Genomic DNA, 23,074 nt, shown 5'->3' with positions numbered 1-23,074 from the left:
GAACATCAAATGTGAGATGCAGGTCCATCCAGCTGACGAGTCTCATATGGGACGAGACGCGCGTCAAACTGAATTCCACTGCTAGCCACTATCTATTTTCGTTTAGACATGTTTGTTTCTAAGTGAAATTCTTTCTAATGCCAATTGCATCATACCAAACCTTAAGCTTTAAAAGACGCTTCAACAAAGGCTTATATTCATTTCTCTCTTTTGTTTTTGCTTTCTCAAGCAACAATAATATCATCACAATGTTTAACTCTGTTTTTTTTCCTATGACCTATTTATACATAGTCAGTCAGCTACAACGTAGGACCAGGCACATATACGTATCGGTCCAAGTTGCCATACCTCATTAACACAACAAGACGGACATCGGATTCATAAAAGTGGTTATGTATAAATACACACATCAATTATGATGATGTAACTAAAAAGAGAAAACAAAAAAGAGAAGTATTTTCGAGAAGAAAATGTGTATTTGTACAAAAAAATTAATCAAAAGTAATGATCATTGATTTTTTTTACACTTTATATCGATTGGATGGTAAAATTGTTTGTTCTCTTTTTTTGTATTTTTTTTTATTTTCCCATTTTTCGCTGTACAATATTTTATGATGTAATTAATGTTCAGCTTTCTTATTTATCATATTTATACAATTTAATTGATGAACTAAATGGTACATACAAAGAATCTTTTATTGTATCAAGTGTAATTCAGAAATTTTGTGTATTGTTCCCAATGGTAAATGATGACATCATTTAAGACTGAGTTAGTTTTGTTACATCTTGGCTAAAATATAAACCAATATATAAATAATAAGCAAAATGTGATACGAAATAATTATATAATAATAAATAATAATAATAATAGATTGTGAATTCATTAATTAGTTCTAATCAATATATGCTCGCTAGTGACTGGCTCCAAGAGGTATATCCTGGAGTTCTAGTGAGAAGCAGCGACCAGTGGAGTTCAGCCAGGTCTGTTGATGAGTCGCTCAAATCCGTGGATTAGTTGAAGTTAGACATTAACACCATTGGATGCTGATTGGCTTAGTGGTCTAGAGGTTAAACGCTCGCGCGCGAGACCGATTCAAATCTCATGAGGCAGGGTCGTGGATGCGCACTGCTAAGGAGTCCCATAATAGGAAAAAACGTCCGTTCAGTGTTTCTAGGTTTTCTATGGTAGTCTAGCTTCAATTGACTAATTATCTCAACCACTGAGATTCATTAATACGCTTCTAATTGTTTTGATGCGAAATGACGATTAGCATGTTAGTATGGAAGTTGTAAAGATTTTTGAATGTTACTAGGACAACTTACAAATCTAAGTTAGATATCTGATGAAAACTTGGAAGCATTGGGCATCAGTTGCGTAGTAGTTTGAGACTTCTTGGCAGTGTGCATTCATGGGCATATCAGAGGGGGTAGAACCTATTATCTTTCGTCTCGTAAATGAACGCTTCACTAGTAAACCACTGAACCTGAAACCCTTGATGCACATGTCTATCTTCAATCAATTCATGATATTCCGCAAATAACTTTCACTATCTTAAATGAGCCACAGCTTCAGACTCGATATGGTTTAACCTCACTGGTCATGGCTTCTCGCTATAACTCCTTTTATTTACCGTCGGTTCTAGTTCTCAGTGAGTGGATGATAATTATCGACCTGCATCTAACAACCTATTTCCAGTTCGATAGAACAGCATACAAACAAAGAAAACGAGTCCTGTTTCGATTCCAGGTATCTAGATTCATTGTAGGATGTGTAATGTAAAGGCTGAAATTTTCAGCTTTATCCGTGATCAAACCAAATATTTGGATTTGTTCTGTATAGGACACATTTGTCATCATCAAACGAAACCAACTAGAAAAGATTCACAATGTGATCAATTAACGTATTGTGTGATATAAAATTCATATTAGAAACATAATTCGACAATAAACAACTATTTTTGGATATGACCGTAACCAATACAGGAAAACTGGAAACTTAAATACATAAGGAACCGATCCACGCTAATTAAATATTCCATCATAACAGTAGCAACCTAATAGCTTATAAAATGGGCTGTTTATAAATGCTATTCAATATAAAGAAGATACATTACAACAGCATCATTACACGGAAATATAAGAGAAAAAACTGATGTATGTGTTTTAGTATAGTGATAACCCACAAGATTATATCAATAATCGTTTATTAAAACCATAATCAAACGCATAATCAAAGAAAATCAGCAAGTCGATAGTTTTGTCGTACATGGGAAACATCTGCAGGATCACAGACAAACTGATAAGAATATTCTCTCACATTAGGTATATATTTACAATACTCAGTTAGCAATTTAAACCCATTATGTAATTATGAATTTTAAATATCACAGGTTGTAAGCAGCTGACGAGAACCTACGAAATAAAATGAATTCATGCTATTCTGCTAGAATCTTTGTTCTTGCTCTTTTTCAAAACCTAAATCGACAAGTCCTCTTTTCTAAGTAGCTCCAACTGTATTTACCAATTTACATGTACGTGCCAAAGCACATACATTGGAAGAACCGAGAGAAGAGTACATGTTCGCATTTCTGAGAATGTTCCAAATAAATTGAGACTACAAGGAACAAGATCTTTCAGCAGTGCAATAGCTCGGTATTTACTTGACATCCCTCATGCTTTTAAAATTATTAGCAGACAAAGAAGTTCGGCTTTTCCGTTTTGCTGAAGCAATCACGATAAAAACCTCAAACCTGATCTATGTATTCGAAAAGAGACAGTTATAAACCTATTACTACCCTGGTAATTCAACTTTCTGGTCATTAGTTTTATTTTGTTAATGTTCAGTTTGTGCTATATTTGTCTTCCATTACCTCATTCTTAAACCAACCCTTCACTCATATATACCTACTCACTTGTTTCTCTTAAATTATGTGAACTCTTCAAATTCTATTCAGTTATTACGTAACCTATCGTATCACTTTTTTTAATTCCATGAATATCATATACACCCATCATTACCTCTAAAATTATCACATTTATCTTATCTTGTCTCTGAACTCCACTCAACTATTACATCACCCATCCTTAATATTTTCTTAATTCTAACACCAAATAACCTCTGACCTGTTCTTGTACACATGTATGTATAGTTATTATTGGTAACTTTTGTCATTCTAATCCTTTACATTCACTTATGTCAATTGTTCCACACTATATCTTACCTCAATGTAAAATTGAGATCATGAACCGATTGATGTTAGACCACCATTGAAAACTTGGAAACACTGGACGGCCGTTTCTTCCTATTGTTGGACACCTCAGGAACGCACATTGATGATCCCGCTTGAGGTATTCAAACCTAAGGCCTTTAGTCTCATGCACGAAAACTTAACCTACCACACCAATAAGTCACACATCCAACGATAATAATGTCTAACCTATTAGCTGATGAGAAACCATAAAATATAATGAATTCATATTATTCTTCATCTATATTCATTCTAACTTTATATACATTCATAAAGGGAATTCATTACATGAAACTTACTTTTCATTTAAATCAATCAATGTTTCATCAATAATCGATTTATTGAATTGACATGTCATAGATGTTAATTTCATTAATTTAATGATAGATTTTAATTGATTTCTTATATCATTAAATGATACTAAAGAATATCTACAATGAATAATTAATTCATCTAATTTACATAATGGTAACCAATAACGTATAAATTGACATATATAATGAATATATAAATGTTTTGAGTAATTCATTGGTTGATTAATAAGTTGATCTAATAATTGTAAACATTCATTATTGGAATGTGTAATTGATTGTGTCATTGGATTGTAATTGATCGTTTGAATTGTACTATCATTATAATTATAATGATTATTTATTAGACTATTATTGGAATTATTAGATGATTGTTTAAATATTGGTAATGTTTGATAGTTATATTTACCATCAATAGTATGTGAGGGTTGTTGTTGTTGTGGTGGTGGTGGTGGTGGTTGCCGCTGCTGTTGTTGTAGTGGTGGTGGTAGTGGTTGCTGCTGCTGTTGTTCTTGTTGTTGTTGCAAAGGATTATGTACAATAGAAGTTGGATATGGATATGATGTATTCAAACTAGACAATTCATCTGTTGATATATTGTTTAAATTAATATTTTGATAACAATGATTATCATAATATTGATTATGATCATGATTTTTATTGATTATTTGAATCATATCAATAAATTTGTGTTTATTTTCTAACATTAAATAAGCTATCATTAATTCAATGATTAATTGACTAAATGATAATCTATTACTTAAATAACAATTAGTTGTTAGTAGTGTAGATGTTGATAGTATAATACTTGTTGATTGATTTACACTTTCTATTTCATTATCTACACATTTGTAATATGAATTATTATTCTTAGTAGTAGTATTAGTAGTATTGGTAGTAGTAGTAGTAGTAGTAGTAGCAGTAGTATTTTCAATTAAAGATTTTGTATTGTTAATGATTATTTGATAAATTTCATAAAGATTATTATTAATACAATTGAATGATTTTTGTATATTATATGAATGATTCATTATTAATGATTGATGAATATTGCATTTATCTAATCTCTTAGGATCTTCACTGATAGTTGAATGAATACAATCATTAGTAAATTCATTATTTAGCTACAAAAGAAAAATGATGAATGAAGTACAAGTTTCATGAATCAGTATGATATCGCGGTAAATAAACACAAAAAAACAACATAATTATCAGTATACGGTTGTAGAGATTATAAAGTGGATCGTGGATGAACATAACTGAGGAGTCCAACAACGGCGGACCAGTGCTTTCAGGTTTTTCAATGGTGGTCTAACATCAATCGGTTCATGATCGCAATAAAAAAATTTGATAGTCTCCACAACCGTATAGTGATAATAGCCATGTGCTCACTGGTGAATAGCTTCGTGAGGGAAGCTGTGACAAATGGAGCTAATCCATGTCGGGAAGAGACAGTTATGTGCCACAGCACAATGAAAGGTGGTCGCGCGGTTTCGTGGATTGGTTTAGGTTGGACATTAACACCGCTGGATGCCGACTCAATGGTCTAGTAGGTTAAGTGCTCACATGTGAAGCTAAAGTCCCTGGGTTCAAGACTCGCGAAGCGGGATCGTGGACGCGAACTGCTGAGGAGTCCCACAGTAGGACGGAACGGCCTTCCAGTGCTTCCAGGTTTTTAATGGTGAATCAAAAGAAATATAACTCAAAAGCGAATTGATATATGTGTTTGTGTTCCCCACATTCTTCGCATTCAAGACTGTTTTTAGATCAGTATATATTGGTAATTCATATTAATGATTGAATATCAACCTCGTGAATATGGCAACAAGTAGATTAAAATGTTGATATTCAATACATATGAAATATATTAGCCTGATGGATAATGCACTAAAAGCTGAAATAGAATATACTGAGTTCTTATGTCAATGAAAACATTTAAACTAGAATAAGGGTAAATACAGCTGAAGAATTCAGTAATAAGAGTAACGCTACTTTCAGGTTTCATTAATATACAGTATGTAAAACATAATTCAACCTAAAATTCTACATTTTAATGTCTGTTTTGCAAATGGAGTTAGGATTACATTGATTGATCGCTGATTAATGACTGAAGTCATATTGATTTGATTATTCAACTTTTGATCGAGTTCTACTGACCAAGTTGTGATGTGACCACTATTCCAAGTGACTTGACATCGGTGCGCTATACTGAAATGCTGGAGATAGTTATAGCAGGAAACTCAGGATCCAGGTTTCGTGCTAGTTGGCATTTACTAGTAAGACATACCTGTAATTTTCATAGGACTAATGAAACCCGTAAACTTTGAAACTTCTGCCAACACTAGGGACTAGCTACATATGACATCTATGATTGATTAGTGATCTATAAGCGTGATTATTTAAGTTTCACAGGTCAGTGGCTATCCATATCTCTGAGTGATAATGTCTCAAATTGTAAAACTGTTTGATCAATGTTCGAATTACTCAGGAAACATCAGTTTCATCAAGATTGGAAGTGTGCTTTGGTGACGAATACCTGCCAACATAGAACCTAGGTTCAGGGTTTTCTGTCGACAACTAACCATCTAACAGATGTATTATTTATCACCTATTTCGAAATGTAAAAGATAACTTGTTTGCTAGGTTGTTGTAGCAGTCTTGAAAGTTGTAAGTACTAAAATGTTGTCCTTTACAACTTGAAATGTGTTCGTTACTAATGCGACCAAAGCTTAAAACGGAAAAACTTGTGATTTCTAATGATCATTCATCCAAGATTAATTTATGATGGTCAAGTGAAAAGACAAATAATGACGAATTCAAGTTCATCAATAACCAATCAAGATGGCGATCAACAGGAGAAGCTGCGTATGGAGAAATTCGAACACTTCATTTCAACCTTAATTTTGTTCTGGTTATGTTGTTCGGAAGAACAATGAAAACTTCACGATCAAGCCATCCCATTCAGAAAGCGAAATTCCATCTAGAGAAGTACTAAGCACTAAACAACCGAGACATCAATTGATACTCATTAATCAAACGTTGTAAGTATGCGATCCATTCAAATGAACTTATGTGATGTTAGTCAATAGTTATACAGTTTATTGAAATAACAACTGAATTACAATCATTTCATTCTGGTTAGGTTATATCTACATTAGACCAACTTCTGAGGAGCTTACACAAATTGTAAATATCATATATATTTCACGGACTTTTCTCAAAATTTCAGTTTAAGATCCCATAACCTATAATAATATGAGTGAGATTTTAGTTTTAAAGACTGAAATAGTTCAAGGAATTTATTTACAATCCATAACTGAATAAAAGACCAGTCGGATGTAAGACAAATATCACACGTGAAATGCATAACAGTTATGTAATATCGTGATATTAAACATGTAAACCATTGGATGACGAATCAGTGATCTTAAATATCCCCAGTTCGATTCCTTGTGCAGTTGTGGTTGTTCACTACTGTAGAATATCGTACAAGATAGAACAAAGTAGCCGTTTAATATTCTCTGGTTTTTAATACGTGTCTAATAATAATGATCAGTCCATAATGTAAACATTTTCATAAAAAATACCAAATATTTCGCATTATTTTATTGTTAAATTACTGATTCAAAAATAAAATCACATTTTTTGTAATAGTGAATAAAAAACACAAAATAAATATCTTTTTTAATAGTTGAGATCATTAGTCGATTGAACCTAGACCACCATGGAAAACCTGAAAGCACTAGACGGCCGTTTCGTCTTATTGTGGGACTCCTCGGTAGTGCACATCCACGATCCCGCCTCACGAGATTCGAATACAGGACCTACCAGTCTCGCGCGCAAACGCTTAACCTCTAAACTACTGAGCCAGCCATCATCCATTGGTGTAAATGTCTAACCTCATCTAATCCACGAATTTGAGTGACACATTCGTCATTGTCTTTCATGAGTTACTATCTTACAACAGACCCGATTGAACTCCATTGCTCTCAACTATTAAATTACTATAATATGCACAAAACGCCTTCTGATATAAATACGTTTACTTACTAATAACGGTTGAAAGAAACCATCATTGAATTTGGTATTGTCAGTTGTAGTATATTGTTTATTAGAGCATACTAATGAATTAAATTGAATTTTTAATTTACAATTAAAACAATCATCCAGGAATACAGATTTACTTGTAAAATTCTAAAAGAAAGAAACAATTAAATATAAAATAGACAACAATAAAAAAACGTTACTTAAAAGATAAATTATAGAATATTGACAGGTTGTTAGTCTTTTTGACAATATGAACATTTTACCATCTATGAATGATACTGTGATGTGTGCTATTTATCTTGAATTAAGTAGTATATAACACTAGTTAGGAATAAAATGTCTAGTAGCAGAAGATGGCGAGACTCTAATTTATGGACGACATTTGAACGTGTCTTAAGTGACCTTTCTAAATATTAGCCAATCAGTCAGTATATAGTAAATATATGTTATACAAAACGAAGGGAATAAAGTGAATATACTTCTTTACGTGGTTCAAAAAAACTTGTCAAGGTTAGAAAGAGGTTCACAGGTTCTAAAATCATAATGCATGCAGTAGAGGAATTCATGCATACGGCTACAGGACAGTCGGCCTCTGGAACCATGATAAAGTCTCAAAAACCCTTTCAGCCTCGACCATATAGCTTCAATATTGTTTATGTGCACTCCGGTTGTTGAGTGCACAAAATGCTACTTGTGGATAATGACATGATGCACATAACCAAACCTATGTAGGAGTGTGTACGCTCTCCAAACATCCGTATATATTGTAGTTCCTGGCTGCAGCCAGTGTTACTGGTGCTTTTATTATCCAGTTCGCAATAACTGTCATAATTTGCCTTCGTTAGGAATTATATATGGGGTTTTCATCACGAACTGACATCAGCTATGATGCCAGAAATTTATTTAGCCAAATGGATGAAAGGCTTTCGCGTTAAAATTCGAGATCTGTTATCTTATTGATTCGTCCTCAAATCATAGTCCCGCCGTTTTATTTGTTATAGCTGCTCGATTATCACGTTTTGTACAAAATTCCCTGCGATCGCCCTAACCTTGAAATCTCTAAAACGTCTCTGATTGGCTCGTCCATAAATTAGAATCTCTCCGCAGAAGATTAAGAAGATCAAGAAGGAAAGAGTAAGAACAGAAAGCCATTGGTATGAAAATGCAATGAAAAATAAAAACTGAGATAATTAAATAAACATTTTATAAATGAAGTATTGGAGTATGGTTCTTTTCTATTTTATCAAGTAACTTTGTAACCATCAATGATCCTCAATCGTATTCTCTTTCATTACAGTATATTAAATCAATATTCAAATTGAAACATTGAACTGACAAAGGAAATAAAGGGCTATAATTCTTTGTAGTATATTGTAAACTGTATTGTCAGTAGTTTATGTTGGTTTGGTTACTATTGTATATATTGTAAGAGACATTGTAAGGAAAAGAGTATTACTTACTAGGTAAACTTGTTCAACAGTATTAAATATAAATTTTGACAGTGTACTTAATAGAACTTGACGATTTCGTGGTGAGACTATGATTTACGGACGAAATTTGAGTGATGCTAAAGTGACGTTGAAGATGTACACCTAATAACTAGTAGGGAATGTGAGTTTTAAAGCAGTTTTAAGAATTAGAATTATGATTTGCAGTTGATGTTTAGGGTTAGAAATTAGATTTAGGGTTTTCATCATGAACCAACATAAGCTAAAATGCCAAAACACTATTTGGCCAAATGGATGAGTGAATTTCGCGCGAAAATCCAAGACATTTTATCCTAAATTTGATTAGTTTGTCTATAAGTTGTAGTGTTGCCGACTGTTTTACGTCACGTTATTTTTCCATGGATAGGACAATAATACCATTTAAAGCATAAAACTATTGCTCTACAGGGAGTACACTTAAATGGACTATTTAAATTTACGATCTTTCATAACACGATGCAAGTTTCAGCTAGATACTGAATGAATTATTCACCACGTCAAGGTGATATATGTTAATCCAACCACCTAATAAGCGTGCACGAAATCTAAGGATTATTATTTGGTAGATCCTAGTAAACATATAAAGTAGGTCACATACATTTGAGTTTGCTCACATTTAGTTTGGTTAAACCCTTTTATTAACTTATTTAACAAACAGTCATTCGTACAACAACCACTTATGTATATCATTATATCTTTATAATTGTTGCACTTGTATGAACATGTATGCTTGAGCATCCTGTTCATCGACTCGCTTGCTTGCTCTTCGGCACTCGCATATCATTCTTGCTTCATGTGTCTGTGGTTTTGATTATCTATTTGTGGTGCGATAATAAACGTAATCAACGCCGTTGAATGTTATCTAGTAACGGCTATCAGGACGAGCAGTATACGAAGTTTAAGCATAATATCGAATACCGACCGCCACACATTCTCTCTCTCCTCGCCTCATACTCATTGGATTGAATACTAGACCATTACAACTAAAGATAAACCTGAATTGACCATTTTATTAATAACAGCTTTTTTCTTACTTAAACAATAAAATTATCATGTTCAAAGGAGTGGTAAAAAGAACTCAATGTTTAAGACTATCATCTCTGGGTTTATTGATATCTTAGTTATGAATATCAAACAGATAATTAACAACATTAAAATCAACGAATATCAGCTAGGATGGTGTAGAAGATTTGTAGCTCAAGTGGATGATTTTGATGGAGTTTTGTTCTCTGAGCTGGATGGTTTGGTCGTGGAGCTTTCATCGTTCTTCTGAACGACATCATCGGTTTTCTAAAACTGTGGTTAGTTTATGTAAATAATTAGTTGTAAAGTACATAAGTAATCAAGTAATAAGTCGCAGAGTAGATCAGAAATATGCACGTTCATAAGCATAACAATGAATCTTCACATTCGGTGAGGTAGGTACCAACCTCAGAAGATCGAAGATTGTGACACATTATAATGAAATGAATGAAGTTGCAAAACAGGTATACAAACGGGTCCCAGTCCAGTGGTCTAGAGGTCAAGTGTTTGTATATTTGACCCTGAGTTCAGTCCCTATTAATAATGTTGTGGATGCAGACTGCGCATGATTCTCATGCTGGAATGGAACTGCTGTTCATTACTTCCAGTTTTTCTATGATTGTCCAACATATTTCAGGTTGTAAACTCAATAACATTCAGTCATCTTCTTAATACTCATATTGATGGAAATATTTAAAAATTTAAGAAGTATAAACATGGATGAAATAGATGTTAACATTTCGATCATCAATATTATATTCAGTTAAAAAATTAATGAATCTCTTTCTTTATACCTGAGATTATTATATCGACAGTCGCTAATACCAAGTGAATTAAAAACTTCACTCCATTGCACAATTAAGTGACTATCAGAAATCAGTAGCTAAATAGGTAACGTGATAGCGTTTAAAGCGAACGTTAACTGGGTTCGAGTTCTGGAATGAACATCAACTCTATAGATGCAGGTACATCCAGTTGACGAGTCTCAAATAGAACGAAATGCACTTCATAGACTTCACTGTTAACCATCATCCATCTTTGCTTATGAGGTTCATGATTTAAGACAATATTGAGTCAATCCGTATAAGATGTACATATGATAACAAGTGACTGATCAATAGCAATCCTTAACAACAATAAGAAGATACAATCAAACAATACTAAGTGAATATGAATGTATTTTCTCAAAATGTTGTTAGTATTCGGCAATATAAAACATCAGTTGACTATAGGTTTCAGGTTAAAATTAAAAAACACACACACACTCAAATGTTATAAACAATAATTTACTTCAATTGTAAATGAATTCAATGTAAGATATTCTAATCCAGATAATATTTGTAAAAGCATTTTGATGGCTTGATATAAATTGAATGAAACGGTATGATTATTATTGTCTAATGTAATTGATTGAGTTCCTTGTAAAAGCTGAAAAAATATTTTATTGTTTAAAAAAAGAAATAAAATAAAATATTTACAGATTATATTTATTGTTTTTAGTAAATGGGATACTCCCCATCTCCACCCACTGGAGACAATAAATAATGAAGATTAATCATTGATCGAAGAGTTCTTGTGATTATATTTGTTGAGCTATCCTTTCACAATGATAATTTCCCTATTCAAGCCCTTAACAATTAAACTATTATTACTTTCAGAAGGAGTTTTGTGGAGATTGTAGTAATTTTAGCAGTTGAGATCATGAGTCAATTGAAGCTAGACCATCATGGAAACCAACTAGTTGTGAGGTAGTAACTCACTGATGACAATGGTGGATGTGTTTTGCTCAATTTCGTGGATTAGTTGAAGTTAGACATTAACACAATTGGATGCTGGCCAGCTCATTGGTCTAGTGGTTAAGCGTTTGCGCGGGCGAGACTGATAGGTTCTGGGTTCGGATCTCGCGAGGCGGAATCGTAGATGCGCACTTCTGAGGAGTCCCATAATAGGATAAAACGGCCATCCAGTGCTTCCATGTTTTCCATGGTGTTCTAGCTTCAATTGACTCCTTGTTTAAAAAGAAATTTTTTTCTCGTGAATACCTTTGTTTATTCTACCTCACTGTTACCATGTCTAACAGAAGTTTATTATCATTGTTATTGTAATTATCATCTTGAATAATTAGCATGTGTTTGCGATTGTCTAGCTTTGAATATGAATTCGCCCAAAACAGCATTCTTCGCTGAACCAACCTTTCTTATTTATATTATTGTTCATTATTCTATATCATAATTGTTATTTACAAGTGTTACATTGATTGTGGAAAGAGAAAACTTATTTATCATCCAAGAATCTTATTTCATTTAATCATATTTATATAGAGTTGCTATCTGGATTCATTCGTTCAATGGATCACTCTTTAGTACTTTGAACGAAAGGTACTGGGTTCAAATCTCAATACGAAAATCAATATTAGGATAAAGGTGAATCTAGGTGATGTATTTCATACAGAACAAAACATGTGTTATGCATTCTGTCACTAGCTACAACGTAACCTTAATAAAGCTTACAATTATAGACTACAGTTAATGACTGGAGTATTTCACTTATTAATTATTTTGAATGACTTCATAATCAGAGGCTCTACAGATATAAATCCATAAATATTGTATAACAGTACAGAAAATAAGACAGATTATCTGAACAAGTAAGCCAACCAATATTTTAAATGTTAAAATCGTGAACGTTTACATAAGTTATAGCTTAGATAAATCCAAAATGCGTTACTTGTACATTAGAATATGTATTATCCTATTTCATATAGGATATTATGAATATGGCATTAAAATAGAAGAAGCTTTTCCAGTTTTATATTAAATTCAGGACAATCTACGTGAATTAGTAAGATTATATCTGTTTTACGTAGTTGAAACCATCAGGATCAACTCCAGAAAAAGTAACTTGCATATTCAAAGAGGTAAATTTAACTTCCCAGTTTACCCCAAAGTGACTGAGTTACAAAATACATAAGACATTTAGAATAAACGTTTACACTCTAAACATCTTTATGTTTATCTCTGTTATGCTTCATTCATGATCATCTGCATATACAGCTTTCCCTATTTATTGTAAGTATTTACTTATGAAAATTGTTGAATTTCATTGATGTACTAGATTGAAGGTCAGTCCAATGTTTTCATGTTCCCATTGATTACCTAACTATGATTGGGTCGTGATTTCAATAAAATTCACCAATCTCCAAAGCCCCATACTGACATTTATCATGTACTCGTTAATGACCAGCTTAAGGAGAAATTTCGTGAGTTCTAGTGGGGAATAGAAACCAATCGAGACAAACCGTGTCAGGTTGATGATGAAAGTTGGTCGCCAATTTCTTAGACTAATTGAGGTTAGAGATTAACATCGTCGAATAACGGCCCGGTGGTCTAGAGATTAAATGTTATGTTCGAAACCGGAGATACTCGTTTCGATTGTCGCTTAAGGGGTCATGGATGTGCACTGCTGATGAACCTCACACTGGAACGAAACACCTGCCCAGTCCCGTTAGGTCTTCATTAGTTATCGAGCTAGGATTGTTTATTGTTTCAATGAATTTCCTTTTCACATGAATTTTTTATTATTATCATACCACTGAAAAAATATTTATTAGGTTTTGCCTTTTGACAGCTTATCAATGTCACATACTAAATTTTTCAATCTAAGCTCTTACAATAATTTTGTTTATTACTCGTCTACAATCTCTTCTGTAACCTAGTGTCCTTGACTTGACCTGTTACACGTCTATTTTGCACCGGTAACCTTGAGGTGATGTAAGATGAGTTTCCATTGTTCTCCTCTCTGTATGGCGTTCATGTGAGCATTTTCCGATACATTAGCAGTTTACTTTTCAGATCTAAGTACCGGCGATATGATTCCATAAGGCGAGTTGCCTTGTATTACTTTGAAATTCGGCACTTTTTATACCTTCTTTTCGTTGTGGTAAGGATGCATCCCTATGACTGCTATTTATGTGTACTAAATATCTTACTGGCATCACGTCACAGTACAGTCAGCAATATGGATTCATTCTCATTCATTAGATTTATCAATTTTTGTTATATTGCTGACATAACTGGCTTGGTGGAACAGCAACAGCTAATCTATTTCAAACAGGCTATCTTAAACATAATTGTTCAGTATAATACGTAGTATACATTTTCCAATAATTGTTAATAAAATTCATTTTTATATTTTCTTAATTTCATTTATATGTGATATTCATCGTTTAATCATCAAACACCAACCACATCTCTATATTAATGACTGTATCTGGTTAAAATGTTATAGATTTGTAATTTAGTAGTTAAATTCATGGGTTAATTGAAGATAGACCACCATGGAAAACATGAAAGCACTGGATGGACGTTTCGTCCTATTATGGGACTCCTCAGAAGTGCGCATCTACGATCCCGCCTCGCGAGATCCGAACACAGGACTTATTGGTCTCGTGCGCGCAAACGCTTAACCACTAAACCAATGAGCTGGCCAGCATCCAATTGTGTTAGTGTCTAACTTTAACCAATCTACGAAATTGAGCAACACATCCACCATTGTCTTCCATGAGTTGCCATCTCGCAACAGACCTGGTTGAACTCCACTGGTTACGGCTTCTCACTAGAACTCCGGGAAATATCTCTTGTAGACAGAGCAAGATTTTATGGAGATTGTATTTTATTTCTATCTTCTTCCTTGCATCTGTTGGAAACGTTAGATCTCCGGAACTCATCTAATTTTGTAATTTTATTTAGAAAATTTGAATTTCTTTGTTCTCGCAACAAAAGCGCTCTTTTCACCTTCATTTCTTATTTTCCACTTGGAAGAATCTTAAACGCTATTGGTCCGTTGTCTTTTAGTATACTATTTTGTAACTCTTCCCAAGGACAGTTTTGTGCCGTATATATACGTTTTGATTTGTGTCTGTTGTTATCGCTCGTGCTTATGGCTTTTTACGGAATATACTTCCCCGTTCAAACTTCGACTTTTGTTTCTAGTTAGAGGGGCTGGGACGCAATAGAATAGCTAGTTTATTGATCTTTGATCACAAGTCATTGTTTCGTTCGCAGACTAAGTGAACTCGTAACTGCTTCAAATCTAGCAGCATCATATAAATCTTGGTGTTTACCTCTCCTAAATATTGATTTCCTCATAGTGATTACATCATTAATCATGACTTTTTATGTAGATCATTCATCAAATACAAACTGCATATTACAACTAATAATAATCAGAATGGGTTTTGTGGAGATTTTAGAAATTTCACTGGTTGAAATCACGAGTCATTTGAAGCTAGAACACCATGGAAAACCTGGAAGCACTGGACAGCGGTTTCGTCCTAGCACGGGACTCCTCAGCAGTGCGCATCCCAGACCCCGCCCCCCACGAGATTCGAACCCAGGACCTATCAGTCTCGAGCCAGGCGCTTAACCAACTAGACCAATGACCCGACATCGAATAATAATACTACTAATAATAATAACTTACATTTTTCAAATACATATCCAGTGATCCATTGATACAGAACTCTGTAATTATTGAATATGAAGAATATTTCATTGATCTATCTATTATACTTAAACCATAAAACTTGACAATATTCACATGATTAAACTGTGCATAATTGATAATAAATTTCATTAAATTTTCATTGAATAATAAGAATTTTTTAATTTTAGATCGTAATCTAATGGATGATAATGATGATGATGCTGCTGCTGCTGATGATGATGATGCCCATGATGATAATTTACTTCTTGGATTATTCCATATACAATTCAATGGTACTTTATATAATGAATTCTTATAATGATGAAATTGTTGATTACATAATAGATTCAAATGTGATAAATCTTGTATAAAGATATAAATAGAATTAGTATTATTTAGACTAGAATTGGTGAATGATGTAATCAGTTTGTTGTGATGTAATTCAGTTAAATTATTCATCATTAATAAATTATTATTATTATTATTATTATTATCATTATGAAATGTTTGAATAGTTTGATCCCATTGATTTTCTATAATATTTGAGATCAAATTATTATTGATTTTATTATTAATTTTATTAGAATTATCAATTTGATAAAAGTTCTTTAATGAATATATTTGATCAGAATGGTGAGAATTGAATAGACTTGAGATTATCATTGGTGTTGATAAATGATAATTGAATAATTTAGCCAAATAAGTTGAACCACATCTATCTTACAGAAAGAAAATAGGAAAATAAGTTGATTATGATCCAAGTAAACAAATATACACTTTGATTATCTAGACAAAACGATGATTGTTGCTGAATGATATGAATGGATTTCATTTTGTTAAGTTCTCATCAGCTGTTTACAACCTAAATGATTTCATAATCAACATTATTACAGATATTGACATACTTATACATACGATAGTGATTAGAGATGAGTATATATATCATGACGTAGGGAAGATTCCGATAGAATTCAGTAAGATCATAAAAAATCTTGTTTTAAATAAATAAAGTTTGGGAGGGAAAGTTCCAGAACATTGAAATAGTGATTAGAACTCATGGAATTAGAAACACATTAGATGATTATGCAATGAAGCAACTGAAAATAGATTAATTGTAATAAAGAAAGATATGAATTGAAATCATTCAGTTATGAATGATGTAATTTTAAACTTCAGAATAATGAATGACGTAATAAAAAGGGGGTTTATTGTTACCAGGGCAAAGAAAGATTTACTACTGTCTCTTTTTGTATACATAGATCTGCTTCAAGACGTTTGGTTGCTATCGTTTCGGTAAATTTCAAAAGGTTGGAGTTTGATTGTCTGTTAATCACCTTGAAGGACTTCAGTGTATCGACTTCGTGTCCTGTGTTAAGGAGGTGTCTTGAGACGGCAATGCTGAATGCTTTAAATCCATTTGACTTTAAACTTTTCGGAATATGTTCTTTGAGCCGGACATAGGCTCTCCTTTCTGTTTTACCAATGTAATTGCTTTGGTAGATACATGTAAATTTGTATACACAGTTGGTGGTAACATGTAAGGGATACCTATCGACCTCTGATTGTGTCAAAGAACATGTTGTTTAGGACAGGACAGTCAGTTCAGCTTCAGGAAATCTTCCTTACATCATGATACATATATTCATCTCTAATCACCATCATATGTATAAGTATGTCAATATCTATAATGTTGATTTTCAAATCATTTAGGTTGTAAGCAGCTGGTAAGAACCTAATGAAATAAAATAAAATTCATATTATTCCGCACCAATCTTCGTTCTTGTTCTCTTTAAGATAATAAAGGTAACTGTGTGTATGAAATATCTAGAAAGGTTTTATAGAAAAAAATTAATGGGATCAATAGAATCCATGTCATTAGAAAAGAAGTAGTTGATCGATTAAAGTTTGTTGAAGATTATAGATCAAACTAAATTGATGGACGACTAGATATAGACGGTTTTTTGTCGATTGCTTACAATCACATATCATTAAGAGATTTCTAATCCTGTGAACTCAATAATAGCTCTACGATTTAACTACCTTAGACTTTTAATCATTATTTTTGAATTCACTTGAACTCTAGGTAATTGTGTAGACTAAATGAAATAGCCATCTAATTCTTCCTGGTTGTGAACTGATGTCTGGCCTAGGCACATTAGTGATATAAATAATATTCAACGATTTCCAAAACATTGGTATTGATATCTACTATGTTAGTCACAAGTTTCCAGAGGTAATTTGGGGAATCTTTTGAAAAGATGTGACCAGAAAAGTTTAACATTGTCTGTTATGAGGCATTTATCCACTGAAGACGATGGAAGATAGTTGAACAATGTCGCAGATTGGCTGAAGTTGGAAATGTATATCGACGGTTCCCGGCTCTGTGATATAGAGGTTAAGCACTAGTATTCAACATCGAAGGTTCTGGAGTTGATTCTCTGCAGTGGTTTATTGGATTCAGATTCCTGAGAATAATAGTTTTTGGATAATTTTTTCTGGTTAGAGTTTTTAGAGAGTTAGTTTTCTACAGGATAGGGTTTCTAACCCCATGCCCAACCCTCCTCGTTTATCCGGGCTTTGGACCGGCAGTAGCCCCAGAGAGGCTCTAGGTTGAGTTGAACTCCTGAGAAGTCCCTTATTAAAACTAAGCAGGTGTTTGGTGTTTCCATGTTTCCAATATTTATTTGATTTATATCGGTTCCTAATATTAAAGAAATTATACGTACTTCTAAATTGTATTTAAAGATCTGTTCCAATTTGCAGATAACTTTAGCCAAGACCTGGTTTGTGGTGATAAAAAAGTAGAGATATGAAAGCCTTAGACAAATGTCTTTAGGATGTACCATAATTTCTAGCAGTGAAACTCCACACGAGCATCAAAAATGAGGTATTCAGATAGCGTAGTGAGAATTATGACGTTTGCTGCTTGACTGAAATTCTATGGTTGACATCCTCCCACCATAAATGGTTCGCTGACAATCTGTAGCATCGACAGTTTAATCCCTCACTTCTGACATGACATCCTCCCGGTTCTTTACTCTACATGATGGTAAATTCGTACTACCAAATTGTTCTAAACAGTTATGTAATGCTTACCCTTACTTCACGGATGTCATGCTGTTAGGATGGGGCAAATAATTAAAAACATGAAATTATGGAATACGTTTTCGGCGAAATCAGTATGTTAACTTGCTTGATGTGGATTTATTAAACAGTTATTTTGCAGTATTTACCAAAAGGATCCGTTGTTACTTGGTTTTAGTAAATGTTAGTTTATTCCTTCAACCTTAACATTTCTACTGATCCATATTTCCTCACTGACGATTACTGTCATTGGATTAATTGCTTTCACTTTATGTTTTTCAGTTTTTAAATGTTCAAGGGTCATGTTAGTCATCACATATACATAGTTATTCTACTTTGAATTTATCATCTTGAATATTTGGATTTCCCCTAAACTTCCAACTTCTATCTGTCTTCTGATGTTCTGAGGATTATCATTGTAGTGTTTGTGTCATTCGTGTAATCAGTCCAGTGGATCCAATTCTATATTAGGAAAGTCTAATCGTTCTAAATACAAATTGCCGTAGGTAGCTAACTTCAATACAAGATAATTCGATATATTTAATTGACTTTCTTGGTATTCCAATTAGTAATTGAAAATGATTGGGAATATTACCTGAGCTATTGATCATTAGACTATATTGTAACTGTGTTAACCGAATTAGTCGTAATGTTCATTGTTGAGACGGCTTCTGAGAATTACGACAGAGCCTACAAAGGCCCTAGAAGAACAGAACAGTTTCTATCCAATCAGAACACGATGAAGTTTTTTAGAATGTCAACGTGACGATTGGACAGTAGCATAAATTGACTCCTTATGGATTGGCTGAATTATAATGATGTCATAACAAACTTTAATATCTATAAATACCCATGATTTTCTGTACATTTTGATTCTCCAGCTTTCTTCTGTCTTCTGACTTTGAGGGTTGTAAGGTTCTATACGTTCAAATGTCGTAGTTGTCTACCGTATTCCGTGTTAACCAAGTAGGGAACATAACATTCATGGTCAAAATCATAACACTAGCTAATCAATACAATGTTGATAGTTGTTACTCTGAAATTGTTAAGTTCGCTACTTGATTAACGCAGAATATGGTTTACGACTAGGACACTCGAACGTTGAACTTCACTGCCGCAAATCTGAAAATAGAAGAAAAGCTGGAGAAGTGTTTATTTACTAAGAATCAAAGTGTACAGAAAATCATGGGTATTTATAGATATTAGAATTTGTTAAATTAACATTATATTTTGGCCCATCCGCTAAGAGACATTTTATGCTACTGACTAATAGTGGCATGCCTTGTTGTTATTCTACAAAGTTCCATTACGTTCTGATTGGCTGGAACTCTTCAGCATTTTTAGGGCCTCTGGAAGCTCTGTTGTAGTTCTTGGAAGCCGACTCAACAGAAATAAATAACAAGAAAAGATATACTACAACTTGTTGACTTACTTTCGCCTAATCGACTAATAATTTTAATTTGATGATATGGAATTATATTCAATGGTATATTGTCAATAAGTAGGACAGATTTCATATTATTTTTATTCTTTTCAGTTTTAAATAATTTGGATAGAAAATCTGAAATATAAGTAGTATAAAGTGTATTTTATAGAGTGAGGGAAAACTTGTTTATTATTATTATTACTATGGACAATATGAGCAGAAAATAGATTAAGACCGGTTAAGAAATAAGGAAGAATATTACTGATACATAACATAACTGGGCAAATGTAATGTATTGTACTGCACAACAGTCGTATTATTCATTATGAATTATGTAAGTATATCATAATATTGTTTCTAAGGTATATATCTTTACTAATCAAATTGACGAGTTATGTGTTTTTGGTTTTCTTGAACTTGTTAGATAGAAAAGAAAAAAAGCTTGTATTTTCATTGACATTTATATTGAGAATAGTATCAAGTAATTATTTCATTTTGATTGAGATCATGAACCGATTGATGTTAGACCACCATTGAAAACCCGAAAGCACTGGACAGCTGTTCCATCTTATTGTGGGACTCCTCAACACTGCGCATCTACGATACCGCTCACGGAATTCAAACCCAGGGCCTTTGGTCTCGCACGCGAACGCTTAACCTACTGGACCACTGAGCCGGCATCCGATGGTGACAGTGTCTAACCTCAACCAATCCACGACATTGCGCGACCGTCTTCCATTGTACTGAGGTAGATACCTGTCTCTACCCAACACGGGTTAGCTCCAGTGGTCACGGCTTCTCACTAGAACTCCAACAATTCACTCATCAATTGGTTTATGATCTCAATCAAAAACTTAACAATCTCCATAACCCCTGTACTAGTAATTATCTCATTACAAACTATTGAATTACAATAGGCCATACACAAAAACAACTGCATGTTCTAAACTCTTATGTTAGTTAGTATAGAAATTATAATCAATTAATAAATACAATCCATGTTTATTTGTTCGATCAAGGAGTACATAAGTTTTTAGGAACTAGTTACCTAATGTTTTGATTGTTAACTGCATAAAATCACATAGTTAGTTAACAAAAAACGATTGTATCGTCAATTAATTCTAGTTAGACCATTTAAAGCCAGTTCAATAATCTAAACATTTAACGCTTGATGCAAGACTTGAAAATTTTAGGCCCAGTCTCCAGCAGAGACATTGTAGCACATTATTTATATGTCATATATTACGATGATACAGTAAGTCATTAAATTATAATCTTGTCGGTAGGAATTTGAATTATCCCGTATAGAAATGAGTTTGAATGATTCTTTGTTAGATGGGAATTCCAAACAAAGTTGTTGTAGTCCTTTTCCTTTTCAGTATATTTATTATAAAGAATATTGGGACTACAATTTTCAGTCGCTTTTATTTTAAAGTACACAGAACTGATTATTATGGATATCAGGGATATCGAACTCAAAAGAATTAGAATAATTCTATTGACTCCTAAATAATCTACAATCTATAACCAAAGTTAATAAAGTAACTTATTGAATTTACGGCAACAAAAAAACCCAATCTCTAAGAGAAAAAAAATAAGGGAATATCCCTTTTCTTTTTTCATCATTGATACATTCAATTACTGTAGTTAATTTAGTATGTTCATATAATTGTACGGAGCGGAAACATGGAGAACTAATACAACCATCATCAAAAATGTACAAGTATTTATAAATAGTTGTCTACGTAAGATACTCAACATCCACTGGCCGGATACCATCAGCAACAGACTTCTGTGGGGGAGAACAAACCAGCTTTCAGCTGAATAAGAAATTAGGAAAAGACGATGGAAATGGATAGGACATACAATACGCAAATAGTCAAACTGCATCACGAGGCAAGCCCTAACTTGGAATCGTGAAGGAAAGCGGAAAAGAGGAAGGCCAAAGAACACATTACGTTGGGAAATAGAAGTAGACATGAAGAAGATGAACAACAACTGGAAAGAGCTGGAAAGGATTGCCCATGATAGGGTTGGATGGAGAATGCTGATGGGTGGCCTATGTTCCTTCACGAGGAGTAACAAGTAAGTAATATAGTTGATTATATACAATTGTTCCTTTTATTCACTTCATTGTTGATTAGATTACTTACACATTAAGTGATATGATAGTATCAACTTCTACAGGGAATTATATTTCATAGATTAATTCTTTTAATTATATATCTGTATCTGTATATGTTTTTTTATGGATTATTTATTCTGTGAATGATGATTACATTTGATTATGTAATAGATTATCCATAACATAATTGGAAAAAAAGAATCAAGTGTTCTAAACATAATTCAAATACTGGTTTATGTTAGTTTGACTAGTTTAATCTATTGTATTAATGAATTCATTCATTCAAAGCATTTCGTTTATAAATCAAATTGATCCTATTTGTTCATGATTTATGAATGTGTTAGATTGTATCATATAGAAAAACATGCTGATTTTAATCCTTGTTAGAAAGGAGTAATTATACAATTCAATAAATTAGTTATGTATGCTGATTAAAGTAGTTGAAATGTTTGATATTTATCGTTTATGTAGGTAGTTGTGAAGATTGTTGAATGACATTGAAATCATTAGGGCAATCTAAATTAGATCATCATTGATAACCTAGAAGAGGTGGACAGTTGTTGCTTCATATCAGTCTAGAACTCTTCAACATAGAGCATCCATGAACCTGCACATGGGTTGCGAATCCAACATCTTTGATCTCGTGCTCGAACATTTAAACTGTACACCCCTGAGCCGATATCCAATATTGTAAATGTTTAACCTTAATTAATCCAAATTATTGCGCGATTATCTTCCATTATCTTTGATGATAACTGCCTAGCAGGTTTCCAATGGTGGTCTATCATTTCAATGAAATTATTTTTTTGTATTCAGTATAATTCAGTTCAGTTTATTAT

At 33.0% G+C, this 23,074-nt stretch overlaps 1 protein-coding gene across 1 annotated transcript in view; it reads right to left on the bottom strand.

Annotated features, from left to right (window-relative positions):
* Positions 1-456: 456 nt before the first annotated feature.
* MS3_00010050 (uncharacterized protein) overlaps positions 457-23,074 on the bottom strand; it is a 73,627-nt gene continuing 51,009 nt past the window's right edge. The window contains exons 14-19 of the mRNA XM_051218384.1: positions 20,117-20,245; positions 15,598-16,319; positions 11,407-11,544; positions 7,610-7,753; positions 3,548-4,683; positions 457-790 (exon numbers count right to left, since the gene is read on the bottom strand). Of these exons, the coding sequence (XP_051073123.1) occupies positions 760-790; positions 3,548-4,683; positions 7,610-7,753; positions 11,407-11,544; positions 15,598-16,319; positions 20,117-20,245 (2,300 nt within the window). The 3' untranslated portion in view covers positions 457-759. The remainder of the gene's footprint in view (positions 791-3,547; positions 4,684-7,609; positions 7,754-11,406; positions 11,545-15,597; positions 16,320-20,116; positions 20,246-23,074) is intronic.

This window comes from Schistosoma haematobium, chromosome 1, assembly GCF_000699445.3.
Source record: "Schistosoma haematobium chromosome 1, whole genome shotgun sequence".
Taxonomy (NCBI): domain Eukaryota; kingdom Metazoa; phylum Platyhelminthes; class Trematoda; order Strigeidida; family Schistosomatidae; genus Schistosoma; species Schistosoma haematobium.
This window is presented reverse-complemented; position numbering and strand designations above follow the sequence as displayed.